Source organism: Orbicella faveolata, unplaced genomic scaffold, assembly GCF_042242905.1.
Source record: "Orbicella faveolata isolate gen_17 unplaced genomic scaffold, um_ofav_v1 contig_1, whole genome shotgun sequence".
NCBI lineage: Eukaryota > Metazoa > Cnidaria > Anthozoa > Scleractinia > Merulinidae > Orbicella > Orbicella faveolata.
In genome coordinates, this window is record NW_028301536.1 from 3,080,109 (window position 1) to 3,102,762 (window position 22,654).

Sequence of the window (22,654 nt, forward strand, 5' to 3'; positions counted from 1 at the left end):
TTTGTTGCCTATATTGTTTATATTCGGCTTCCTGTCAGAAGGCAATGTGCCATCAAAGTACTGCTCGCTGTTAATACATTACGTGATCTGTATTTTGCCTGTCAATCAGTCGTACATATAGCATATTACTCAATCGAATTATAGTTGTGTTAACGAGCGGGTCAGTGCGGTTATCATTCTGGTATACAGAGCGATATACTGGGTAAGTTGGTATTCAAACTTAAATTTGAAAGCTCTATTCTGCGTCTGAAACTGTGAAGACGCCTTAGAAAGGTTGGGTATTAATAGCACACATGCATCCCCGAACGTGTTGGAGGGTAAATAAGTAGGCACCACTAGTTGCATGCTTCAGCCTGTCTCCTGACTGTCCCGAGACCTTTCCCCTTCTAAAAGCTTTTATCAAACTAAAGGGTTTTTCCAAACGATTGCTAAGCATAGAAGCCAATGATTTAGTTAATGATATCCCCTTGATTGAGTAAACCGTTGCACGGAACAGTTTTGTCTTTTTCATCACGACACTGGTCATTCGACACCTGCTCCTCAATAACGCCGCCCTCACATACGAAACCATCACGCAAACCAACGCGGGTCATCGCAGAACCGTTTGTAAAAAAGTCCAAAGCGTTTACTTCATTGTTTCTTTGTATCTGTAAAAAGTTGTGAAAACAGTCGAGTCGTTAATACTTCTGGACATTTTACTGAGTGCTGACATTTATTTTCAAACTAGAAATTGCATTTTTCTTTTGCTCTGGTCGAAAAATGGAATTTGAAGGAGTCGAAAATGAAATGGGTAACTATGTTCATCTACGGCCAAGCACGAAATAGCGTTCGAAAGAGCACGGGAAAAAAAAAGCATAAATTTATCTGAAAGCAACGTTTTTATTCTGCTCAGATACAACGCTTAAATGGCGTTTGTGACCTAACGTGATCGACTGTAAAAAAATTAAGTGGGACACGTTCATTACGCATTCACTCTGTTGTAAATCAGTGTCATATATCGACACATACCACCAAACGCCTGCCATTACTTTACTAAATTAAGGTAAATAACAAAATTATTGCTTCTGATTAGCCACCGGCAGGGCTGATTTTAGGTAAAGAGGACAGTGTGCGCTTCATGCAGGTAATTAAACAATGTAACCGGAAAAGACATTGCCTAAAATCATTATTTCCTCATATGTGCGGTACAAAATCTTTCTAGATCTGTTGTTCTCAGTCACTTTTTTCGACTGATCTTTTCATTAAGTGACATTTGTTTGGTAATTCGAAGTCTTTTTTAAATATTTTTTTTAACATCAATGTGTACTTTATACAGATTAAGATGAGGTCGTTAATTGTCCTGTTCTTCCTGGCACAAAGCGGATGGGCTTCTCAGTGTGGCAAAGATTCGGGTCCATCAGGAGTTGCCGAATGCGTTCAACTAGAGAATTACAACCGATATCAGTGGTCAACCTGCCTCACTAATACCTATATCCAACAGAAAAGTGGACAAAGGCACATTTGTGAAGACCCCACTGCAACTTACTGCCTGTACCAGTGTATGCTTGAAGTGCATAACAAAACTTCTGGCCCAGTGTCAGAGGTCTGTTCTTGCAAAAATGCCAATTCAACATTCAGTCCATACAATCTCTCAACGAACACGTCTTTACCTTCGCAATGCTACAGCCCCTCTGGTAGTTCTTGCGACTGGTATCGCAACTGCTTGGAGAAAAAGTATCCTTGTGAAGCTACGAGCAATGCCTACGCCATACGATACGCTGAAAAGTTTTGCAAGTTGTACGACAAGCGATACACATTATTCAGTGCAGACGGGCAGATGTGGGTGGACGGTGTTCGTAAATGCCTACAGGTCGTTCTTGTGCCATTGCTGCGTCCGTGGATGAAGCCAACGTGCCAAGAGATACGAAAGACGGCGTTTGCTTCTCACAGTCCATGTTACTTGCGTCCTGGCAGAGGCGTGCCATCAGTTTGTGATCTCGGTTGCTGGGAATACTTCAAGATCTTCTGGACCATCAAGGGCTCTTTCACCGAGTTAGACACAGCTTGGGAGTCTATCAAAGGAATGTGGAACATAGGAACCAAATGTGGTTTACACAGTCAGATTCGTAAATGCCTTATTGGAAGAAGTGCGTACCCAGTTAAAGTGGCAAAACTAGAAATCCAAACATTTTCACAACGCAAAAGACGTTCCAGTGATTCCCTTTCAGAAGCTGATGCCAGGAGTAGGTTCGCAGATGGAGTTGGCTTAGCCATAGCAGGTACCTTGAAGTGGAACACGGATGTTATGGACTGGATTGCCCATCCGGCCAATGGTGCAAACTCTGGTGATCCAGAAACCTTACACATCATCATTGTCTTGGTAGACAAAAAATCGCTGGGTATTGTTAATACATCGACTCCATCTGTTAACTTCGACCAGACCATGTTAGAATTTGCTTCCGCTATAAAAGAAGGGCGACTGTTCGTGCAGGTTCATGAGTCCAATGTTTGGGTCAAGTCCTTGGCAACCTGTTCTGATAAATCGTGTGACAACCCACAGACAATGGCTGTTTCGGTTAGGTCTCCAAACTGGAATGGTGCTGTTGGGATTTTCCATATAGAGATTGCACTATGTGCAGTTATTGCTCCTCTTCTCATATTGATGGACAACACTGTCGTTTTAAAATAGAAGCATTGCTGTATTGGTTCCGCTTGTGATGCAAAGTAAAATTATATCAGTGGCTGCTGGAATTGTGTTACCGCGATTTTCAAGGTAATCTCGAAATTATTAAACCACCGGCGCCTTGATCATTTTGACGGAAAAACGAACAGATTCCTCTATAATAGCTAAATTTTATGCTTACATCTTAGATTCATTTGCCTAGCTGGCGACTCTGATCGTTAGTACATGTAGGAAGGATTATAACCTTGCTTAAAACGTAACTTTTCCAGTAAATAGTAGCAGTTCTACCCGTTGCATACTGCCCGATTGGAACCCGATATCAAACTTTGTAAAATCACCAAGTATTTCAAAACTCCTATTAGATCATTTGAAGTTATCAAAAAATTGCTGAAGCGAAATTTCAGATGTAAGTCTACAGTTGTAGGTAATTAGGGAATAATCAAGATTATCAGAAAAAGTGTTCAGTGTAAATGAAAAGATAAAATTGTAAATTCATTTCATAAATCAGATTCCTTACTTTAGTATATTCTCTTATTAACTTTCCTCAAACAAACAAAAAAAATTGTCTTTTTACTCCAGGAAAATAAAATGTCTTGATATTTCCATATTGTGTGGGAATGAGAAATGATATCATTTTCCCGGTTCTTGACTGAGTAGTTGCCATTGTTTTGAGGTCTTGCCTGATAAACTTGTGCTTAGTGACTGTTACTCCTGTTCTTCAGCAAGAAGTGAAGATAACCATTTTTGTTTTGTTACCCTTCTTCCAAAATAGTATGCGCGATATCAATCCATCGCAATTTACCGCCTAGCATTATCGCGCAAATACAACAAAACTAAAGATCTACGCTACTTTTTCCCCTGTGATGCAAAAAGCGGCACTGCCCGAGTCGACCAAAAAAAAGTCGAAAGTCGAAAGGAGTAGCCACTAGATTTTCACTGTTTAGAACCCAGAACTCTGTTTTTAATGCAAAGATATAATGGGAAGGCAAAGGAGGACATGAAGGTGTCTTCTCTTTCTTATGATTCCTCTATCTTGGCACCCGTACTAGCCAGTCGCTCGCTCGTTGTTCGTAACAACAGAGCTAAGTAAGGGCTGAGCTGGTGGCCCAGACCACCACGTCTTCTTCTACAGTTACCACTGTAGTTGACCAGAAATTGATTTAGACCGGTATTAACTATCCTTTCTCCAACCTGTCAAGTGAGCCTTCAACTATTGCAGGAAATCCTCTCTGGCAGGAAGCTGATAAAAGTTTATTGTTTCATTCTTTCTGGGGAAATTGCTTATTTAAATTATCTAAATTAATGCTTCGTCGACTTGTTTTACAAGTTGATAATTCCACACAATATTTACTAACGGCTTGTCTTCACACTTACTTTCCATGAAAACGTTTAAACATCTTGTAATGCTCTTTTGTTGCCCATTTTAGTTCTGGACCACAAATCCGTGATGAAAGATACAGACAATGGGTGCATGGTCTTGCGTTTGAATGCACCCTTCACAAGATCCATTTTGGGCGATCAGTTTGGATTTTGAATCCCCAGATGACTAATTAAAAAAGCTGTATTATTATGAAACAGAACCACGCAATTAACTGAACTGTGCATGCATGGGGCTTTATTTAGTTATATATTTTGTCATATACATAGTGATATTAATTTTTTCCGACGCAAATTTCATGGATTAATATTATCCGTATTTCAGTACTTGATAACGCTTAGCTTATTTTCATAGTTTCTACTCGTAGGCAACGACACTTGTTTTCTCACTAACTAAACTGAAAAGACTTAATGAAAGAAAAAAACGGTACAATATTTCATATGGAAAAGAAGAACCAATATCATCACGCAAAGGGATGTCCCTACTAAGTAGCGTCATCTTGAGGAAAGCTGTAATTAAGGCTATTTTATCAACCCCAAGAAGAGCGGGCGAAAGAGAACCCTCCAACTGCGTGCTCCAATGTTATCTGCAACTATTTCCTCAAAATACTATTGCTGTGGAATGGAAACCATTCTGTAAGCACCGGTGTGAGATTGTGGTGAACGCTTTTAGCCGGATGCTCCCTCAGGTTCCTTGAACTCGCCACGATGTTTTCAAATTTCTGTCAATGAATTCAACAGGTTAAGATGCTGCTCGCCTTGACCAGGCATATAACACCTGTACTGTCATGGACGTGTTTCTGGATCTATAACAGTAACGTTTATACTGTAAATTGGGGTCTACTTCCTCCATCTTCTTGCGAGTAGGTTCGAGTCCGCTGGTATTCGTAAAGGGCTATGCTCGCAAGAGAGCATATTTCGATTAACAATGCACGATAGAAAATTATCCTAGTGGATTACAACAGTTCAATAACGATAGTTAAAGTGATGAGGGTCGTACAGGGATATAACGATTTTCCTTTCTTCAAATACTCTTTCTAGAGTAAGAGCAGGTTATTAAAAAGGGTACCTTACTTGCTTATTTTCGTGATTCAGGAAAATGCAATTTTTACATCCGCGATCATTGATTCGCAATTTTTTCTGTCCGTGAACAGTGCCAGAGACCCCCTGTACAGCCCTCGTGAAATACATTCAGCGCTAACCATATCGGTAACGCGGCTGCGCTACTAAAGTTGCCCTCTAAATTTGCCTAATCCCCTCGCCCATTTTACTTCGATCCTTCTTTTAAAGCCATATTACTTGGCGTGATTTATGCCTGGGAAGGTGGAGCCTTTTGCCACCACATGGTATCCCATAATCATCTTCAGCCGCTTCTGTTTCCTCGATGGTTTGGTGCATTGGTGAGAAGACCGTCTCTGGAATCCAGTACATCAATATCCCAGCAAGAGTTGCGACAACGGCAAAAATGACCACTGGAAACGCAATGCTGAGACCTGGTAACTGAGCCTGTCGGACGTAAAGGACAATGCACCAGCTCATTACCAAGAGAAAAATGCTTTAACGAAATTACTGGACTGCCTGGCTGATTGCCCCTCTGACTGACTGACTGACTGACTGACTGACTGACTGACTGACTGACTAGTAATAGTAATAATGGTATTCTTTATTACGCCTTACTCTGCGAAGAGAGGCATTGGTCTAAATACAACAAAGGTTTGAACATTAACTAACAAAAATACAAAATAACATTTACCATATCCGTTTACAATTAATTAGAAAACTTCATAGCGCTTATTACATTTGCGAACCAAGAATCTCTTTCCTTTTTTGAAACATTGAATGGATATATTTTCCTATAATTTTAGATGTAACTGTGTTTTCTGCTCTAAGTAAATACTTCGTCTTCTCGTTATCACTTAAACTGGGGTAATGGGTGTCAGCGTTTGAAATATATGAGTGCAGCTCACATCTTAATGTGGTGATACACCCGACAATACATCAAGAAATGTTGTTCATGTTCCATGCAATTTTCTTTGCATACTAAGCATGTTCGCTCTTCTACTGGGATTAATGCTCCTTTATTTTCATATTTGCCAGTTTGTATTCGTAATGCATGACATCCTAATCTAAGCCTTGTCAGACTAATTCTGTGTGCTGGCTTTGTAATTAATGTCAGGTAGTTTTCAAATTGATGATAATTTTTAACTTCCTTTTGTGTAAATTTCTCTCTTGAACTTGTTTACGACCTATTCTGGGTTTGAAGCCAGTTCTGTAAATATTGATTCCTGAGGGTTTTTATAACTAATCGTGCATTCTTGATGCGGTGTGTTGCTGGGTTGCTGGTTCTTTTACTTTACACTTTTTTATTGCATGATTTCTTCATTCTGTTGAATGTCAAAGAAAGTTGTATGTTTTGTTGCATATTGAAATGCTTCTCGTAACAAAACCTTGTTACTGTAATGCTCCAATCTTTACGAATCGCTGAAGATTGTTGCTTTTATGTCGATGCTTAAAAGGGTACCGCCCAAGCTCTGCAAAAGTAACACAGGTTTAACCAGGGCCTTAAAGAGTTTGTTCTTAATCATAATTGTTGCTGTATCGTCCGTGTTAGAGAAGGATCGATTTATTACCGAAAGAACTTTGATGGCTTTTTTGCTAAGAATTTCTCTTGCATAGATATCATACTCATGAATAAGAATCTGTCAGAATGCACTGAGTAAACTGCACTGATGTTACATATCTCAGTCACCTTAAATTCATGGAGTAGCTACAGAGCACACTCACCATCAAGGCGATATAAGGAGCCAAGACTCCTCCAATCCTAGCCGTCGTAGATCCAGTTCCCTGAGCTGTATTTCTGAAGATATCATTAGAAATTACGGTCAAAAAACAACTGTACAGAGAAATTACAAAACATTGCAATATTTTGCTTGTAACTAAGGGCCATGGTCTCCAGACTGTGACCCCAATTCTGAACTAGTGCAGAGAAAGCGACACGAGGAGAAGAACGGTAAATTTAAAGGTTGCAAGTGGGTCCCAAACTCTCCCCTTTCCTTGCAAAGCCTTGTCGCGAGATAAACTCGCCCAGCACACAGGACACTGGTGCACTTAAGTGATATAGGCGCCCCAGAACAAAGGAAGTTCTCAAATCTGCCTCCACCACCGCACAACACCATTCTAAGAAGGTGTCAAAAGCAAGTATGGGGCTGGTTCGCCAGCTTCCCACTTACAAAGTTCTTCCACTGACATAAATTGTACTCTTCTGATTGTTGTAGTTAAGTTATGTTTGGGACCTACCTTAACACAGTTGGAAAAAGTTCTGAAGTGATGAGATAAACGCTGATCCAAGTGCAGTCAATAAACAGATACCCAGTCACGGACAGTGCTGTGGTTGCCATGGGGTGATCTGAAATGAAAAAAGTGCTGAGTGGAGTTGTTGCCCATGCAACAGAGTAACAAAGATTGCTACTTGTCATAAATAGGATCGAAATAGGATGCCATTCCTTTGGTTATTTCCCAGGTGTTGTCATGAACAGGTTTCTTTAACAAGTCGGCGGTATAGAGACAGATCAATTGGGAGTTTAATTTGTGCTGTCATCCAGGAACAAAACACAAGCTTGAACTACACCGGGGAGCAGATTGAAGCACGAAATAATCGCTGGACACGGTGTCTATCAACAAACTTCGAAATGATGGTTTTAAGAAAACTATTACTCGCAACCGTGGTACTAGGGAGCTAAATGGGTGGTCAAACCAGGAACAAGTCCAAGTGTCAGAACATGAAGGGTAGGAAAGGAAATCCCCATAAATAGAGACATAATTACCCGCGGGAAGAATATGCATGGTACCATCTCTAATAGAAAATTAGTTCAAAGACGTTACTCTGGGAATAAAGCCTATGTTGAGGGGGGCGGGGAGTGGGGGTGGGGTAGTTCTCTTAATGGCTTTCGTCCTCTCTTGCGAAATCACAACGCTTCAATTCATGTCTATTCTGTTACCTTTGTACAGAGGCAAAACCAGAAAGAATGTTATTCCCACTAGGAACATGGTGATGCTATGACAAGAGCGGCGACCAAATCTGACAAGAAATTAAATACCGTACACGTGTAAGATAGTGATCAAACAACAAATGTTCGCGGAAGAGACGTAAAATCCATTTCTTACTTTAAGAATAGGTACCACGTGGCTGGGAGCTTCAAAACTGCGATTCCCTCCATTATAAGGTAGTTGACGTAGATATTACCGACCAACTGGTTGACAAATAGAAATATCCCGAAACTGACCAAAGCCACTGCAAACCTACAATGATAATAATAATAATGGGCGGAGGATTTGAACGAAAATTGAACCACAAAGTAACAGGACTAATTTGGTTACAACAACCGTTGGGCAACTTCAGAAAACGGACTTGATCCAGCAGCGCCCGATGCTATTAGTTTGACTATACAACTCTGCCTCCTGGTTAAAAATGATAATGATTAATTTCCGGCTTCTCAGCTTCTCGAGCGCAACGAAGAAAGATTAAATGGCAGAATAAAACATTTAGTAACAGAACAACATGCACAGAAAGAGAAGAATGAATTAATTACTGAATGAACAAAAAAAACGAAGAGGTTAATAATTTAAAAAATGCTGGCTTTTGTACCACTGGTAGCAAAATATCACCGCCCATTTTCTCAGCTTTGGCGTGCGAAACAAGTCAATCGGTGTGTATTTCTTAGCTTCTCGTTCCCGTTCTAACTGGTCTCTCCTCACGTTCTCCAGGAGCGCTCTCAGCACCTCTGAGTCTACAGGTTTGTCATTTTTGCCTCCAAAACGCTCGATGATAGATTGAGCCTCGTCTAGGCGATCATGAGCAATGAGCCATCGGGGAGATTCTGGAAAAATCCTGGAAAAGAAATACGTACCTGCAATTAATTTTTTAACGGCGGCATCCGTGAAAGAAAAAGAGATATATTCGTCCTGACTGGAGGGGGAGCGGCAGATGATTGGGCGTGGGAAGGGAGAGTTGTTTGAAGGGAAGGAGTTAGAAGTAGGGGCTTTTGCTGATTTCAGCAAGCCTCAGCATGCTTCCGACATTCTGGTATGAAAGGGTTTATCTGTGGCGCAAGATTGACAATGGGGTTGGGGGGTTCTCTTACGTCTGTTCGTTACTTACTTCCAAAAAGGAAACAACAGTGCCCCAGGGAGAGTGGCCGCCAAGGTCAGCATTCTCCAATCACGAATAAAGTATGCGATGATGACAAACAATGGTTGAAAGCCATTGAAAAACAGAAATTGCAGATTCCCAGCAGCTGTTCTCTTGCTTGGCCCAACCAGCTCCATGAAGTAAACATATTGTGTTAGCATGACTCCCGTTAGTATAAAGCCAACTATAAAACGAAATACCGCGAAGAGAGCGACAGAATGAACCAACGTCGTGACGACTCCTGCTATAATCTGCAGGAGAAAAAGAGTAATATATAGTGTCAGGAGTCGAGTCGTCGTTAACAAGCTGGACACATTAAGCGAATTCTGAGTGCAAATTTATGGGTCGCAGGGATGGTGCAGCGGTGAGAGTGCTCGCTTCCCACCAATGTGGCCCGGGTTCGATTCCCTCTCGGTGCCATATGTGGGTTGAGTTTTGTTGTTGGTTCTCGCCTTGCAGCGAGGGTTTTTCTCCGGGTTCTCTTGTTTTCTCCCTATAAAAACCGACATCTCCAAATGCCAATTCGACCAGGATGGAGGATCCGCATGAAAACCAATTGACGCTGATATGGCTTCCTATCTAAATACTGCAATTTTAGCGCATGTTTACAGACGAAAACCCTTTCAGAAGAACTCAGTTGATTTCACATATAACGTAACCATTTATTTTGTTATGACACTGTAGTATTTCTCGTGTATTCACCTGCAGCTGACCTTGTTTCTGGGCAACATTCTGAGAAGCAAGGTTGAATATAATTTTGAACTTACCATTATAGCCATGCTGGCGAAAATGCACTTCTTCCGGCCCCAGGCGTCTGAAATGATCCCGGTTGAAAACGAACCAATCAGCATCCCAGCAAAGAAAATGGACTGAACAGTAGCACCCAGGAAACCACGGTCACAAATGAGGTTCCACTTAGACAAGCAAAAACAAAATGTTCAATAGAATGTTCTCGAGATATTAAAATTCAGCTCGGCAGTGAGGTCTAGAGGACACAAACAAAGGGCATTGAATGACATGTTTATCCATTTCTTTTGTTTTTGTCCCCTAGGCCTCACTATCAAGCTGAATTTTAAAAATCGAAAAGTGACCTATTAAGGAGTTTTTGCCCAAAGAATTTTCAATTTTATTCACTTGTTTAATGTCTAAAGCCCGGCTACTTTACTGGTGATTTCCTAGCTCAGTGAGAAAGCGTTTGTATCAGGTTCCAATCATATTACAACCTAAGTCTTTCTCAGGCTTTTTTTTTCAATCGTTTAAGTTCGTATGCTAGACTGCGAAAATCTCATTCCATTTTGTCTTCTTTTTGTGGCGAGAGGTTTTTTGAAAGCTTTTTTCATTGGGCACTGCAGTAAAGTTCATGATGAAATAAAACAAATCAAATTAGGCGATACTATACGAACATACAAGCTAACCAAACTGTAAAGCTTTCGATTTCACCCTAATGAAACTGCCAAGAAATTGAGACGAGTTTTGGTTTCCACTACCCAAGTGATGTTCGCCGGAGCTTATTTCTTTCCTCGTGTGTTTTAGAGCGTTCTCTCCTAAAATGCGCGATCATATGGCGAGTGTAGGTTAATCCCAACAAAACAAAGCGAAAAAAGCTATCGGTCTATTCGTCACACCCTCCTCCTTTGTTCATTTGATTGTATGTTGTTATATGACATATAATCAGTTTAATAGTACTTTTGGATGACTCAAATGATAGGTAATTGTCTTTCTTATTATTATAATATCTCTCATTTAGTACGCGCGCTGTGATTGGTCAAATTAGCAGGCCGTATCCTACGGTACGGCCCGCTAAAATTTAAAGTTGCTTTTGTTGCCAAAATGTGTCGTGATTTATCACTAAGTGTTTTTAACTATTTAAGCAAGTAAACGTTCAAAACTTTCTTTTACCTCTGAAATTGTGTATTAAAACCTGAAGTCCCATAACAACGATTTCAAATTGACTCGTTTTGCTTTCGAGGTGCGTCAGAAATTTGAAGCCGTTCTGCGTGAATAAAAATCTTTCCGGAAGCCGTCATACACGCAGTAGAGATATAATGAATATCTTAGTAACGTCGTTTTCTCAGTCCGTACTGTAAGTTATGGATTCTCGTTTTTCCCCTTCGATTTATGGCTTGCGCGCTTCGCGCTTGGGCCATAAGTCGATGGGGAAAAAACTCGGTCCTTAACTTGCGGTACGGTCCTCGAACTCGGTTAGTAAGAGGTATGTCAGGTCTATCTATAGCCTTTCACTATGAAGACAATGCTGTTTAACTCAAATACATACCTCCGACACGGTGCTTTGAAATGGTCCGTCAAACTCGTATGATGTACATCCGTCACAACATTTCTTTGTTTCACATGTGATGTTTGGCGTGACACAGTGGAAGTTTGGAGTACCATTTGCAAACGCCAGCAATGTAAATTGAACTGTAACTGGAAAAATCAACACAAAACCAACGAAGACGAGCCAAAGTATCTGATACCTTCCAAAAGAGGCCACGTGTTCGAAAATGTCGTCAAACTCAAATGAGCGCTTTTCGTCTTTTGATGTAAGCTTCTCTCTTTCATTTTCAGCCATCATACCTTTAACGAAATTCAATTAAGACATTAAAAAAAATCAATGAAGGTTTAGTCATTTTTTTTTTTTTTTAAACCAGCTAGTTTTGCTTCACCCCGTTTCTGATTTTGACTCGGCTGGTGTGAGGAGGTGTGGTGCCACTCCGATCGCTGGGGGCGGGGGTTCCCATATAAAAAAGGACGGGGGTGCTTTACGTACCTTTTGGGGTTTGAAAATGCGGTTTTGGTACCTCTTGGGGGTGTTCAGCCCCAAATGGTTCACAGCGAGGGCTTTTGAGGTACCTTTTAGGCTATTGAGCCGAAAAAAAATATGTTTGGAGATCGATACCTCTTAGGGGAGAAAAAAATTTCAAGCCACGCCCACATAACAAGATCTAGGGTTCTTTTCAAAATTTCCGACGAGCTCCCCCTTCCTTTATGGGTGTTCTCCTCCCGCCCCATTCTAGGTTTTTTTTTTTTCTAAAAGGGATTTACGCGGTAACGCTGAAACTTTCAGCAGTTGTTTATTACTCACTCGCATAAATGTGTAAACATGTCAGCTGTTTCCCCACGTCAATTGACATGACCATGACAACCGCATTTTGGCGTGCAGGTTTAGCCAAATTTCGTCTTTTTAGACAATAAATATCACTTTTCTAACAGTTTTGCAACAAGTCAGTTACTTTACGTCTGACTTTCCGAAAATAGCGAGTTTGATAATGACGTCACCAATCGTACGACGTCATAACTAGCAAAGAACTTCTTAACTGGACGAGCAAGCCGTGTACATAAATTTAGTGAAAGTAACGTATTTAGTCACTGGAAATGCGTGAAAATTATTTCACGGAAGTCGCAACAATAAAAAAAAACTACAATAGTTAGATGGGAACCCACATCAGCCTTCGCTGGTTTTCATGCAGGCCCTCTATCCAGGTCGAAATTTGAATTTAGAGATGTTGGTTTTCAAACATTCTGAAACTGAGGAGCTGCAGACCCCATTACCTCCGAACCCCCCCCCCCCCATCCACCCCTGCTAACCCGTACGCCTGTGTCTCTTTTTGACATAAGGTATCGCCAGCAGACACACCATGTAATAGTCATGATAATTTACTACTAACCAAAGCAGGGAAAGATATCTCTGTGCCAAAATCAACAAATGAAACACTAAAAGCTTGTCTCGTAGTAAAATGTATTCTATGTTTGTGAAGAATAAGAAGCCTATGCCTGCTCAATAGGCCACAAACAAAAGAAATGAATAAACATGGTCATTCGATTTCCTTTGTTTGTGTGGCTCTAGCCCTCACTGCCAAGCTGAATTTTAATATATTGAAAAAGGTCTATTGGAGCGTATAAGACTGAGACAAGAATGCAAAATATGAACACAAAGATGCGACCCATCAATAAACAATGCTAATTTTGATGTTTTCACACAATGTCATGAAAATTCAATGAGTACACGCATTCATGTGTGAAATGTTCGATATGTTTTATACTAGGGTAATAAAGCTAAGTGCGAACCAGTCTTGGGCTATTTCGCATGGACGTCTTTTGGGCAAATGAAATGATGATGCATGCTAACGTGAGGAACAGGGTGTTTTTCAATTTACGATCAGCTGCGGTTACAAAAAATGCTTTTCAATAACGAAACGCGCGAAGTCTAACTACAATGCAAATTATTGGAACCCTCGCGAGAGTCATAAAACATACGCGTGTTCTGAAAGAAATAGGAGGAAAATGAACGCCTAATTTTCGTTTTAAAAATTGTTTTAGGAACACTTGCTTACGAGCTTGAAAAAGCTTTAAATCTTCCACCATTCCGTTTTGTTTGTATGAGTTTGTCTGAGTTCAAGTAACGTTACTCGCGCGCTTCGCTCATTATTGAAATGTAACCTGTGTCACACGATTTTTTTCCGGGGAGAGGCGGCTGTGACACAGGCTATTGAAATGATGCGTATATAAGTATTTGCACTCGAAATTCTGGGTGAATACAAATAGAATTAGGATAACAGTCTGGCACCATTTTGTTTTGTATTATGTTTTTACAAAGTTTTAAATTACTTAACCTCGTTTGTCTTTAGGAGTTAATAATCAACATTCCATGTTCCACCATTCGAATAATCAATATGGCCGCTTTAGGGCTTGGGGTGAGCGTTGCAAATGCTGAAATGATTGCGAGAGCTAAAATGCGTTTGTATGACGATGCTGTATTTATGAACCACACTGAACAACTTCACATCACACAAAAATATTGAACTGTTCAGTAAAGTCAAGGGTGCCATGCAAGCATGATATCTAATACCAATATCGTGCCATCGAGTTAGCGGACCCGTGGAGGCATAAAGGAGGAGAAAAAATATTCTGGTATGTATGAAAAGGCCCCCAAATTAAACAGACGGAACTTACCTTTCTCTGCGATACACGATGAAGACAGCAATTACTGACTCGGTTAGCCGGTCAGCGATGATAGTGATACTGAGTTGACGAGTGTATCTCGCCCCTGCCTAATTTTAATATCTCATGTTAATAACTTTATCGGTTCATAGACTTTAGAAACCGCCTGTAGAAGTTTGACGCCGCATTATGTTAATTTGTTCCACTGTTTCAATAAGAATCTTTTGTCTTTTTTGCGCAAGTTACGTGCGTACATGTAAGTTAACGGTTGTGTTTTGCGGGGTTGCAATTGTATAAAAGTTTTCAGTGAAACAACGAACTGAGGTGGCAAGCTGTTGTCAGAACTAAACTTAAAATTAGCTTCACATAAACTATGATTTAATGAAAATTTTCCAACTTCATAGAAGAGCACTGCACTGGGAGATGGACACCAGATAAAAAAAGCCTTATCTCTTTGTTATTGCATAGAGACATCTTAGTCAGTCTTCTGCAAAAGAACTACAAAAAAAGGCCAATTCTGGGTTTTGACGACTTCATTCGCCTGCATTGATATGCATGACGGGGTTTAACCAGTGGCGAATATTACGAGAATAAACATAGCTTACGACCGACTTCTTTTCTCCGTCCAACAAGCCCTTTTCTGTTTACAATTGTTTGTAAGATCGTCTCGGTTATGTTAATTGTTTGGGGTTATTATATTGGGTACATACGAGAATGCCGCTCTGTAAAATTCTTTAAACATATCGGGCCGATTATTTAAACGAAGCGTTACCATTGTTTAGGGCTGAGCCGCGGGCTAGACGTTGTCTCGATAAATAATGGCTAAACGATATTTAAAATTTATTATTGAAACGCCACTGAACCGTGTTTTCTCGAGTCAATGGCTAAACCATGTCTTTGCAACATGGCTTTCTAAAACAAGTCGCACAACAAATTTCAGCGAACAAGAAAAACAGTTTAGTAGCCGAATTGGGTAGAGACTTTCCAGAAGTGGAAAGCAGAGGCTATGACAGTAAAAGTTGGCAAAAAAGGCAAAGGTGTGGGAGGAAATTTATCTTAATTTAACTCCCAAAGTCCTAACGGTATCAAAAGCGACCTCAGTCAGCCTCAAGGATGCTGGAGGCGGCTGAAGCTCCAGTTGAAAAAGGAGCATAACTTACATCGTCGTGAAGCAAGAAAAACCGGTGGAGGAAAAGCTCCTGCCTCCCCAACTGAAGTAAGCAAATTAGTAGCGGACGTAATGCCAGCCTCAGTTAATCCTTTAGAGCAGGAATTTGATGATGATGCAGGAGAAGAACTTGATTTAAGGCGGGACAAAGACCAGAGGGAAGTCATTACATACGAAGTGTAGCCAAGTTTACTTGCTGACCTTGAAGCAATTAGCAGGAAAGGAGCGGCAAAAGTCACGAAAAAGGAGGATAGTCAGGAGTACAGTAATTTTTAATCGCGTCTAAAAATTGTTTTTAAATGATAATTTATTACTTAATTCACAGTTATTGATGAACAGATGACATTACATTGACAGGTCCAAACGCAAAAGACCAGGCCAGATTCCCTTAAGTAGGAGGACCCATTCTTGTCCATGGCGCGGGACGAACACAAATTAAAAATGAAGGTCCTAAAGCTTAAAGAATGGAAGCTAATGCACCAGTGCGATAACATGGGAATTCTTTTACCACCTGCATACGACACTGACGAGGAAAATTCGTAAACCAAACTGTAGTTTGAACTTTTTTGAGCCAATCAATCATTTTCTTTTATTTCCGAACAATGGAATATTCATGTCATGAAATGAAATCATCATAAATTTCAAAACAAAAGAATTAAAATGATTAATTGATTGCGGTGAATGTTCTCTTTTGTTTCTTATTTTGTTGTCAATGAATCTTACATGCACTTTAATTAAATCATTAATCGTATTAGGCAAAGTATCGTGAAATTATGAACTGGCGTTTGGCATTGCTACTTGCGTCTGCTGCAGCAACAATGTCAAATGGAACATCTTCATCTTCAATGTCTTTATCAAAGTCTTGCTCTCGATGCATAAGGACAAAATTATGCAACACTGCAGTCGCCACAATAATGAGGAGGGTATTTGCCAAGACCGGCGCAGTCCCAAGTGTAGACACGGAAAACGTCGCTCTGGCAAACCAAAACATCTCTCGACAACATACCTAGTACGCCTATGTGCAGTATTGTCGCGCACTTCTCCTGCATCCTTTGGCTTGGGGATTGGTGTCATTAAATATATGTTCTACGAGCGTACCACTGTCACCCACAAGAATGCCATCAAGAGCACCATCCCTTAGTTTGTCTGCGATGTTGCTGTTCTCAAAAATGTGTGAGTCGCGAGAAGATCCCCGAGGCCAGCGGGCTACGATCTAAGTATTAAACTGAAAGGCGTGGCCATCACAAACGGCTTGGACGTTAATGGTGTAAAACTGCTTTCTGTTATCAAATGCCATAGCATTTGCTTTGTTTGGACATATGATTCTGATGTGGGTACAATCAATGGCCCCGATCACTCCTGGAAAGTGCGCAACAAAAAAAACTTTCTCTTGGTATCAGCCGGGTTCTCTGGGAATTGTTTCGCAATAGCCCTTGAAACCTTGTGAATGACTGTGCGTGCAGCAAATGCAGAACACCAAATAAATCGCCAATAACCCTCTGGAAAGTTCCTGTCGAATAGAATCTTAAAGCAATTAACATGTACACTTGCTGCATTGGTGTAAGCGGCAGACCTCCCCTTGTTTTATGTTGAAGATTTTTATCCAAAATTTTTAAGAGTCCTTTCTAAGGCGAAAACGCAATCGAACGTCTTCCTCTAATGGGTTAAATCTATCCTTAAGGTGCCGAATTTGTCGCACATGTACACTACTTCGATTAGCGTAGTTCTTAACGATCTGTAGCGCAGAGAGGTCCCTCCATTTCTAAATGGCTGACCATGAAAATATCGTTAAATAGCGTTTAAACCTACATTTCATCACGTCTAACTTACTGTTGTTCCTTAGTCGGTTTTTAAACACTGTCTAAACACTGTTTTGGAAAAACAACGTTTAAATAATCGGTACTCATGGTTTAAACATGAGTTAGACGATGACTTTCAAAAACGTTCTCTAAACTTTGTTTAAATAATCGGCCCATCGATTTTAACCACAATACTTCAACGACGCAAAATAAAAAAAAAAAAAAGGCCATTAGAATGGAATTCAATTAATATTTTCACAACTCTGTACCTCAGTTCACGTCTCTTGAACATGTACTTCGTTATTTTGGTACACTCTTAGCTGAAGAATTATTTTCACAAATTTGTATCGATCCGTATCACGCGAGTTATATTTAGCTATTATTCGTAACAAGCATTTCTTTGTTGTCGTTTTTACTATATATTAATTAGTTATTATCCTTAAGTCAATATCCTATGCGAATATCCTTGAACTGTCGAAGGATACTGCTTTCTTGGGAATCCACTCAATTTAGAGCTATTGTGGTTATGCTTTGATATGGTGTGAGCTTGTACTTTGTGGTATAAATGAAGCTAAAATTTTAATGATTGAGCGATTGACTGTTTGATTGAATGATTGATTGATCGTTTCGTTGATTGTTTGATTGACTGATTGATTGAGTGAGTGAGTGAGTGATTGAATGATACCTACACTCCAGCAACAAATATTTCATCTCATCAGCTAGCACAAAAATAGCAAAAGCTCCCCAATCAACCGATTGCCTACATTTTAAAGGGCTTGCTTTGCAGCAGGAAATAATACAATGAATGTTTAATACAATGAATCAGGTAATCTTTTGCTGAGTTTGCTAATTTTCACAAATAGTGTGCTAAACCCTTAAAAAAAATTCATATTTCTTGTTGTTTTTTTTTTAAAGTTTGGTTTGGGATATATTTATCAAGGCCTATTAATCTTTTTAGTTATAAGCTGAAGCAATAAGTTTCAATTACTCGCAAATTAGCAAATACATTTACAATACAGCAGCATCTCATTTACCATATCGTAACTACTAGTACGATAAACCTAAATGATTGGAAGCCCCACACAAGCACACTTTGTGATTCTCTGTAATAGCACCCTATTCTCTAAAATACCTCGTATTTTCATCTTCTACTATCGATCCCTGACCTTTTGAGTTGAAAATCTTAGTAGCGTCTTTCATTTTTTCCTTTTTTTTTCACGATAATTCAGCTTTATCCTAATTAAAAGTATAACTTGTAAGAAACACATGTACGCACTGCGGACCTATTTTTAAGGTCGTGGCATAGCTATAGAATTCCGTCGCAGTTCAATAACTCTCTGGGTGTTGGAGGGTATTATTGCAAAAGAAAAATATTGATATGTTTTAATCAGCAATCGTCAACATTAATTGCTTGTCATGGTTACCCCTCTGCCAACTATTACTTCACCAATAGTAAAGTGCAAGATGCATTTATCAGTTAGCGTGGGCCTCCGAGCATTATAAATCAAGATCAGTTCTGGTATGCACCTTACGCGACCAAATCAAATCTCCTTGTTTGTCGACTGACCTAATATTTACTTGAGCACGTAAGTCAACTCCACATCACGCCATAGCATAGATTGCATCACGCAGCAATACGTGGATCGTTTCCAAAGTACCCCGCTCGCGTAGCCGGCGGGCTTTTGCGCGCTATTGCTTTTGTTTTGGATTTTAAATTTCACTGCGAAAAATTTCATTGTGGGAGTTTCACTCGCGGCTTCGCGGCTCGCGAATTTCCTCAGCTCTGTCACTTAAGATCAGATCACTCGCTCGCGAATAACGCTACCAACAAGTTGCTACACAGGCTGCCTAGTAATAGCGAGAAAATACAGCTGGAGCCTGCTATTTTGAACACTCAAGCTTAGAGAAAACGAAAAAATAGTTCGAAATTGCGGAAGTAATTAGCCGATGTTAATGACTGAGGAGCAAATCCAATGCAAATGGTTTTGAGTTTGAAATAACGCAAAATTCGAATTAACCGAGTTCGAATTTGCGGGATTCAACGTAGATGTGATCAGCAGTCACGATGGGTATCAATAGATCGAGCCGCTCCTTGCAAGTATCAACTAAGTTAAATGCAAAAGCCGTCGCAATTGATGCGAAAGGTGCAATTCAGTACGCACAAAGCTTTTGCGGTTTTGTCATTTTCAAACGTAAGGGGACCGTGGAGAGGTTTTTAAATAGCTTGAAAGTTCAAACGGGAGAGTAAAACACCATTGTGAAACATACAAATGCATGTAGATTCTAGATTCGCGACCGATAAAAGGAGAACGAAATGAGAAACACATTGCGGGATTAACAAAATGGCCGCTTTCTGTCCGACAATTGATGTAGAAAGTAAGATTGTTTAAAAACTGTTATAAAAACAACATCCATCACTTCTGCTCTTCCCTCCCCTCCCCTCTCCTCCCCTCCTCGATAAAACACGATAATACGCACCTTTCTTGGGGTTTGCAGCTGTAGAGTATCGAGAGAGATCCCTCAGTACAGTACAGTGTAGTGACTGCTAAAGATTACATTGCGAAAGTGGAATCTGACCTTGGTGTAGTTTTGACGGATTGATGGTTATCCATGCAATATGATAATACTACTAGTCTGGTGCTCATTCGACAGTTGATTCGACGGCAAAAAATGACACTTGATCAGACTAGCAGGTTACATAACAATTGGTTCAACTACGAATCGGCTTCTGTCCAGTTTTCAACCTGAGAATGGGAGAAATGTGACTCAGAAATGTGACTTGACCTCGATTTTTGCCATCAACATACAACGTTTTAAAATTGTCGCGTCAACATCGATATTTTTAATACTTCACGACACTATGCCTGATTACATAACGAAACTTCAAACTTGAAAGTCTGAGTTTTGGCTTTCCATCCCTATAAATTGTGCAAGTTTGGACTTCATACTCATATACATGCATTGCTTTCAAAACTTTCAACAAAACCGGTGGTAGATAGATGCTGCAATAATTGTATCACGTGTCCACACAGAAACGCATTGTTGTACTCGGTAACATGGTAACGCCATGTTGATCTATGTTCTGTTCTAGAAAGGAATTATGGGGTGGAATTGCACGTGATGATTGACGTCATTTCAGTCTACCGCTATTCTTTTGTTACTTGTTTTTTTCACTATACACTTACACTTACTCAAATTATTCTCGCGTTTTAAATGGTTCCTACTTATGATCTATAGGAGTAATCTCGTTCCCAGATTTCTTGTGGACGAAGCCGAAGGCGAGATCTGGCCAAGTAAGAAAATTTCTTTTTCTTGATTGGCTTCTCAATTTGACTCCTGTCCAATCCCTTCTTGGAACATTTGCGCGGTTTTCCGCGGAAAACTTGAATGTGTCAATGTTACAAATATGGCGCAGTCAGGGGAATTTGCAACATTTGACAAAACCTTGTGCCGTCTTTGCGGCAATACGACAAATACCAACCAGAGGTTCACGATTTTTTCGGATCACAGAAAAACCGTAAAATTACAGCGCTTGATAAGCGATTTTGCAAAAGTGAGAGTACAGGAGGACGATTGTTTTCCTAAGCACCTGTGCAGGAACTGTTACCGAACACTGTTAAATCTGCGAGAAAAGCTGCTTCCATTTCAAACGAGATGTGCCACAACCCAGATAAATCTTGGGAAAGGAGAAGAGAAAGTCAAGCGGACTCAGAGCTCACCAAAATCAAGCCCTTTTACCTCGCCTTGTTGTGCGCAAAGGCAAAAAAAGAGTCGCATTAACACGCAAAATTCGTCCAGGAAAGCGTTATTCCCTGGTGAAAAAGAAAAGTCAAGTTCCCCTTCAACTGCAAGTGACAAAATCGGGCCGGTTAAGAATGAAGCAAACTGCGCTTTTTGCGTTGATCAGAGTTATTTGAGTTTTCAAGTAGCAGAAATATCAGCCCAGCGATCAATGGTGGAAACAACCCCGCAGCTTTCTTCAAACTCAAGTTTTAGCCTGGAAACTTCCGCCATTGGTGAAAAAGTAGGTAAGAAAAGACGAGAGGAGGAAAGATTTGGAAGTAATTTACAATTCGGGATTGAACAACCCAGAGGTAAGTTTTACGGATTTCCTTTCTTTCGCGCGATCCATGTGTTTGTTCGAGGGCATGAAAATTTGACGAATATCTGGCGAACACAGTGCGGAAAACAGGTGAAAAATACATTTGCTTGAGCTTATCCTGTTAAAAGAGCTTCCAATAGATTATTTAGGTCGTTAGATATGTAAAAAATGCCAGAAACTGTCCATGGAACTTCGTAAATTCCGCGTCAATTGCCAAAGACCTTTGTTATGTTCAGCTCACGTAATTTCATCTTGCATGTCTCCCTCCGGCGAACTCACTCATAAAGCTGTGTGAACATTGCTTTTTGTATAAGAGAAATACAAGAGAAGTGCTTCTGGAGTATTATTTTTGGAACTGGTCGATATCTACTTTGCTATAACCAAGATAACTGTGGAAAAATTATGATTTTCGTAAGTATGCTGTTTCCTAAGAGGTCGGCATGGTGTTTACGTTTAGCTTCGATTTTTTCAGTTGAAAAAAGAGGCAAGCAAGAAACCTGTTGAGACAGTCAACGTCAAACTACTCAATGTGGCTGTTTCGTCGAGGCTACCAAATGTAAACGCTTCATCTGTTTGGCTCATTCCAGAAGTGAGGAACTACCTGAAGCGATTACACTTGGAAGAAATCCTTGAAGAATGCGAGAATGCAGAAAAATACACACACGGTCATCTACCATCTGTACTACGAGATAAGTCCTTCGGGACTATGAAAGACTTCAGCTGGCAGATAATACTTACAGAAGCCAAAGGGAGCCCAACTCTTTTGGACGTAATAACAGCCGTTTGCTGTAGGAGGGAGGGGCAAAATGTCCAAAGGAGTGGAGCAAAGCAGATTCCTCCAATTGGATCAATTTATTCTATGTTACTGAGTCAGTACAACAGGGAGCTGAATCTTGTTCAACGTATCAATACAGTACTACTTGCTAGTGGTCAGGCTGAAACAAAGGTGTGCTTTCAATTGAGCATAATGCATGTATCACTTACTTCCCCCAGGGGATTATAAAGAGGGTGAAGGCATCATCATGATTTACTTCAGGAGAGAATGAGTGAAATTCGTCTGGTTTATAATTTTCTCCATAATTATTTTGCATGTAACCTCAACTTCCAGTTTTCATAAATTCCAATTCCTCTTAAGTCTTTAATTGTCCCTCTTGCCAAAACCAAAAACAAACATTTTGAGTACCAATAGATGTGTGTAAATATAAAAAATCCATCTTAACAATAGATCATTTATTTGGTGCACATCATGTTCAAAGCATCCTGACGATGATGAAATGAGGAAACAAGATTACTTTTGGCAGGTGTTCAGCAAAAATTTGTTCATTGTTGTAATTAGAAGACACATTGAAATAATTTGCATGCTTAAAACTGTGTTTTCTATAGGTTTCCGCAACAGACAACTGCAACAATTATCTGTTGA

General features: G+C 40.1%; 2 protein-coding genes across 3 annotated transcripts; one reads left to right on the top strand and one right to left on the bottom strand.

Moving 5' to 3' along the window:
• Window positions 1-1,321: 1,321 nt before the first annotated feature.
• Window positions 1,322-3,290, top strand: LOC110052555 (uncharacterized). Its single transcript, XM_089285017.1, has one exon. The coding sequence runs from the start codon at window positions 1,322-1,324 to the stop codon at window positions 2,666-2,668; it is 1,347 nt and encodes a 448-aa protein (XP_089141143.1). The 3' UTR covers window positions 2,669-3,290.
• Window positions 3,291-4,250: 960 nt separating this feature from the next.
• On the bottom strand, window positions 4,251-19,721 carry LOC110052552 (organic cation transporter protein-like). Of its 2 annotated transcripts, none has more exons than XM_089285048.1 (10): window positions 19,611-19,721; window positions 11,503-11,801; window positions 9,995-10,141; window positions 9,198-9,478; window positions 8,685-8,927; window positions 8,204-8,338; window positions 8,038-8,117; window positions 7,337-7,445; window positions 6,824-6,896; window positions 4,251-5,545 (listed from the first exon to the last, which is right to left on the bottom strand). In XM_089285048.1, exons 2-10 carry the CDS (start codon window positions 11,797-11,799, stop codon window positions 5,324-5,326), a joined length of 1,587 nt encoding a protein of 528 aa, XP_089141174.1. In that variant the 5' UTR covers window positions 11,800-11,801; window positions 19,611-19,721; the 3' UTR covers window positions 4,251-5,323. The 2 variants fall into 2 exon arrangements, with proteins under 2 accessions (XP_089141174.1, XP_020614341.2); XM_020758682.2 differs by lacking the exon at window positions 19,611-19,721 and adding an exon at window positions 14,178-14,316.
• Window positions 19,722-22,654: the final 2,933 nt, after the last annotated feature.

Excerpts from the sequence above, each read along its gene's own strand:
- LOC110052555 (XM_089285017.1), top strand. The coding sequence starts at position 1,322 with ATGAGGTCGTTAATTGTCCTGTTCTTCCTGGCACAAAGCGGATGGGCT.
- LOC110052552 (XM_089285048.1), bottom strand. The coding sequence starts at position 11,799 with ATGATGGCTGAAAATGAAAGAGAGAAGCTTACATCAAAAGACGAAAAG. Across the intron at positions 8,928-9,197 it reads CTGTTGTTTCCTTTTTGGAA|GATTTTTCCAGAATCTCCCC; the intron begins GTAAGTAACGAA and ends TTTCTTTTCCAG. Across the intron at positions 7,446-8,037 it reads GGTTTTGCCTCTGTACAAAG|ATCACCCCATGGCAACCACA; the intron begins GTAACAGAATAG and ends TTTTCATTTCAG.